This window comes from Nestor notabilis, unplaced genomic scaffold, assembly GCF_000696875.1.
Source record: "Nestor notabilis isolate BGI_N333 unplaced genomic scaffold, ASM69687v1 scaffold33642, whole genome shotgun sequence".
Taxonomy (NCBI): domain Eukaryota; kingdom Metazoa; phylum Chordata; class Aves; order Psittaciformes; family Psittacidae; genus Nestor; species Nestor notabilis.
In genome coordinates, this window is record NW_009919338.1 from 1 (window position 1) to 3,435 (window position 3,435).

At 44.1% G+C, this 3,435-nt stretch overlaps 1 protein-coding gene across 1 annotated transcript in view; it reads left to right on the forward strand.

The window, feature by feature from the left end:
• Positions 1–5: 5 nt before the first annotated feature.
• Positions 6–3,435, forward strand: part of RTCA (RNA 3'-terminal phosphate cyclase) — a gene marked incomplete at its 5' end in the record, with an annotated part of 7,436 nt that continues 4,006 nt past the window's right edge. The window contains 4 exons of the mRNA XM_010010182.1: positions 6–19; positions 1,116–1,259; positions 2,696–2,819; positions 3,327–3,385. Coding sequence (XP_010008484.1) covers positions 6–19; positions 1,116–1,259; positions 2,696–2,819; positions 3,327–3,385 — 341 coding nt within the window. The remainder of the gene's footprint in view (positions 20–1,115; positions 1,260–2,695; positions 2,820–3,326; positions 3,386–3,435) is intronic.

Here is a 3,435-nt window from a genome sequence, read left to right on the forward strand (position 1 = left end):
GGAGCCAGCCCGGCCTCAGGTAACGGCCCTTCCCCGGGCCTGGCCTTTGTTTGAAGGGCTTCCGAGAACCAGCCCCGTGTTCCCACTGCTTTGAGAGGGGTCCCGGAGGAAGGCTCGGGAATGAACCGGGTGTTCCCGGCGAGAGGATCCGGGCCCTTCTCCCGCGAGTGTGTCCAGAGTGCACGGGCTGAGCCATGGAATGGAGAACGTGGTTCTCCGAGAGGGTGCTGGTAACAACAGTTAGGTTCATTTTCCTGTTGGAGTTAGATGGAACGGATGGAAATGGAAGCACAGCAAGACACAGAGGTAGCAAACCAGCTGGCTCTGTTGTGGTGCTGGCAACGGTTCCTGGCTGGGCTCCCGTTCGGTATTGCCATCGTTATCCCACTGCGTTTTGGGCCAAGCACTGGTGAGGCTGCACCTCGGATCCTGTGTCAGTTCTGGGCCCCTCACTGCAAGAGAGACATTGAGGTGCTGGAGCGGGGCCAGAGAAGGGCACCGGAGCTGGAGCAGGGCCTGGAGCACAAGTGTGATGGGGAAGGGCTGAGGGACCTGGGGGTTTAGTGTGGAGAAGAGAAGGCTCAGGGGGGACCTGATCGCTCTCTGCAACTGCCTGGCAGGAGGATGGAGCCAGGAGGGGGCTGGTCTCTGCTCCCAAGGAACAAGGGATGGGACAAGAGGAACCGGCCTCAAGCTGCCCCAGGGCAGGTTTAGCTGGAGCTGAGGAACAATTCCTTGCCCAGAGGGTGCTCAGGCATTGGAACAGGCTGCCCCGGGGAGGGCTGGAGTCACCCTCCCTGCCAGTGTTCACACCCCGGGTAGACGAGGCCTCAGTGCCAGGGGTTAGTGGTGGCCTTGGCAGGGCTGGGAACAGTTGGACCTGATGAGCTTAAAGGTCTTTTCCAACCCCGCTGATTCTGTGATTCTAATGCTGCTCCTTTGGCTCCTGTGAACGCAGGAGAATTACTGTAGGAACCAGAGTGAATTTCGGGTCCTTGTTTGATCTGGTATTTGAACCCATAGTGTTTAGTAGTTGGTGTTTAGTAGTTCTTTTAATGCCATGAGAGTAAGTAGTCTTCTTGCACATATCTTTAACTCCGTTTCGTCACTCCAAGGCCTCAGCATCTGTCTGGATTAGAGATCATTCGAGATCTATGTGAGGGGAAGCTGGAAGGCGGAGAAATTGGCTCAACAGAAATAACCTTCACTCCTGGGAAGATCAAAGGTGGAACCCACATCGCAGATACAAAAACAGCAGGGTATGTCTCTGTACGTGGATAATGACCGATCAGTGCCTGCTCTGAACTGCTTTTGGTGGCTCTCAAATTATGACAGAAGACATTTTGGTAACTTTAAAATGATCACGAAAGAGCAGGGGAAAAAAACCCCCAACTTTAGTACATGAGTATGAGCCAAAATCTGTGCTGCCTGAGCCAGATATATGTGACCAAAGAAGGCCAGGATATGTATGAATAAAGTACATACCAGTGTAATAGCTTTAGAATTTCAATTGATATGTAAGTTGAACGCTTGGTTAATGTTAAGCAAAAAACAGCTGCCCATGTATCTAAAACTTTATCCATTCTTTTCTCACGTTAGTACATGACACATCAGGTCAAATGCATCAAATCAGTATCTCAAATCTTTGAGCTCTGAAATAATCACCGTAGAATAAAGCAAATGTTGGGATTTTACTTACACATGTAATGATACTATATGGGATACAAGGGAACTGGGAACATATTCTGTCCATGGTTCTCTGTGCCTGTGGTTCTCCTCTATTTCAGTATTGGGCTCTTTGTTCTTGGAATCTGTTGAAACCCAGAGTAAATGGGTTTAGCTATGGAAGGTGAACAGTTGTTTGGAAGCATAAGCCGGGTTAGGCATAAGTTAAAGTTCCCTTTAAGTTAAGAGAAATATTTTTGGGAGCTGCAATTGTATAAACCACCAAGTTGATGCCTTGTACTTAACAAGAAAGGTTTAAGTAAACGACAGTGCAGCAGAATTTGTAACTAAGCAGGAGAAGAAGGAAAAAGAAACAAAAAGAAACAGTAAAGTTCATAAATATTTGGAAGTTACTTAAGGAAACAAAGCCATGTTTTCTTCAGTGGTGATTACTGTTTTCACAGTTCAAACTGATGTTTGAAACCCCTGTGAGATAATTGTTTGGTTTTGCTGAACAAAATGCCTTTGGGAAAATTCCTTTTGGAAGTTTTTTATTATCTATGAAATGTGGAGAGATTCAATGGCAGGGGAGTCTTGTATCTAAAAGCAGATTTTCTACACCCCTGGATTTTCTTGTGCAGAAGCATGACCAACATCTAAGCAATTTTGTAGTTCTCTAAGTATTTTGTTACTAAATAAGTATTCCAATGTTAAAACTGCTGCCTAAGCCTTTTCTGGTTTTGCAGCCTGCTAGCTAAGCCTGTCGTTTTCACAGTCCCATCACTGAGTAAGCTACATGACTTTTATTTCAGACAGGAATATTAAAGACATGATTATTGTGAAACAAAAGCCTTCATGTTTAGGCTTGGTAATGACATAAGGTTTCAAGTTAGTGTTTTTTGAGATTAATAAGCTTATAGATAATGTTGCAAATCAAATACTCATGTAAAGGCTCTGGAAAAATCCTTTGCCTTTGATATTTTGTGGATTATGTCTGCACAACATTTAACTGTCCTGTGATTGTTTCTAGGAGTGTGTGTCTCCTGATGCAGGTAGCAATGCCCTGTGTGCTGTTTGCTGCTTCTCCATCAGAACTTCATTTAAAAGGTGGGACTAATGCTGAGATGGCTCCTCAGATAGACTACACAGTCATGGTAGGGAAAAGTTTCTTTGGCTTGGTGCATCTTTCATGCATATATGTAAAATGTATCTACTGTATTTCTGTTCCTCTTACTGCAAGTTTATTTGTAACTATGGAATTAGTCATGGGAATGTAACAGTATTAGTGTACTTCATGTAGAGAGCAACCAGTGTTTCATGGGATTCCCTAGTGTTTGCTTTTAACTAGTCTGTTTGGTTTTAATTACTAAAGAAAACCTCATTTAAGATACATTCTTTATCCTAGAAGTGCAGTGAATTGTTAAGAACTTCTCTTCCTCTTCCCATAAGAAGATACTTTTAGACAAAGTGTCATTCAGAATGAAGTATGAAGAATGTCAAATCAGCTGCATGGATGAGACTGCCTCTCTTTGTTTTTATAATGTAACTGAAACTTTTGTGTTAAGTTTTTCTTCTTCTTTTTTTGGAAGGCTGCGTAAAACAGTGGGGAATTATAAATGCAAAACAGTCACTCTGTGGTTTTATGTCTGCCTGTTTTTCAGGTTTTCAAGCCAATGGTTGAAAAGTTCAATTTCACATTTAACTGTGACATAAAGAAGAGGTGAGTTATGGAGGTGTGCGGCAGTGGCAGGGCCCGCCGCCACAGCTGTG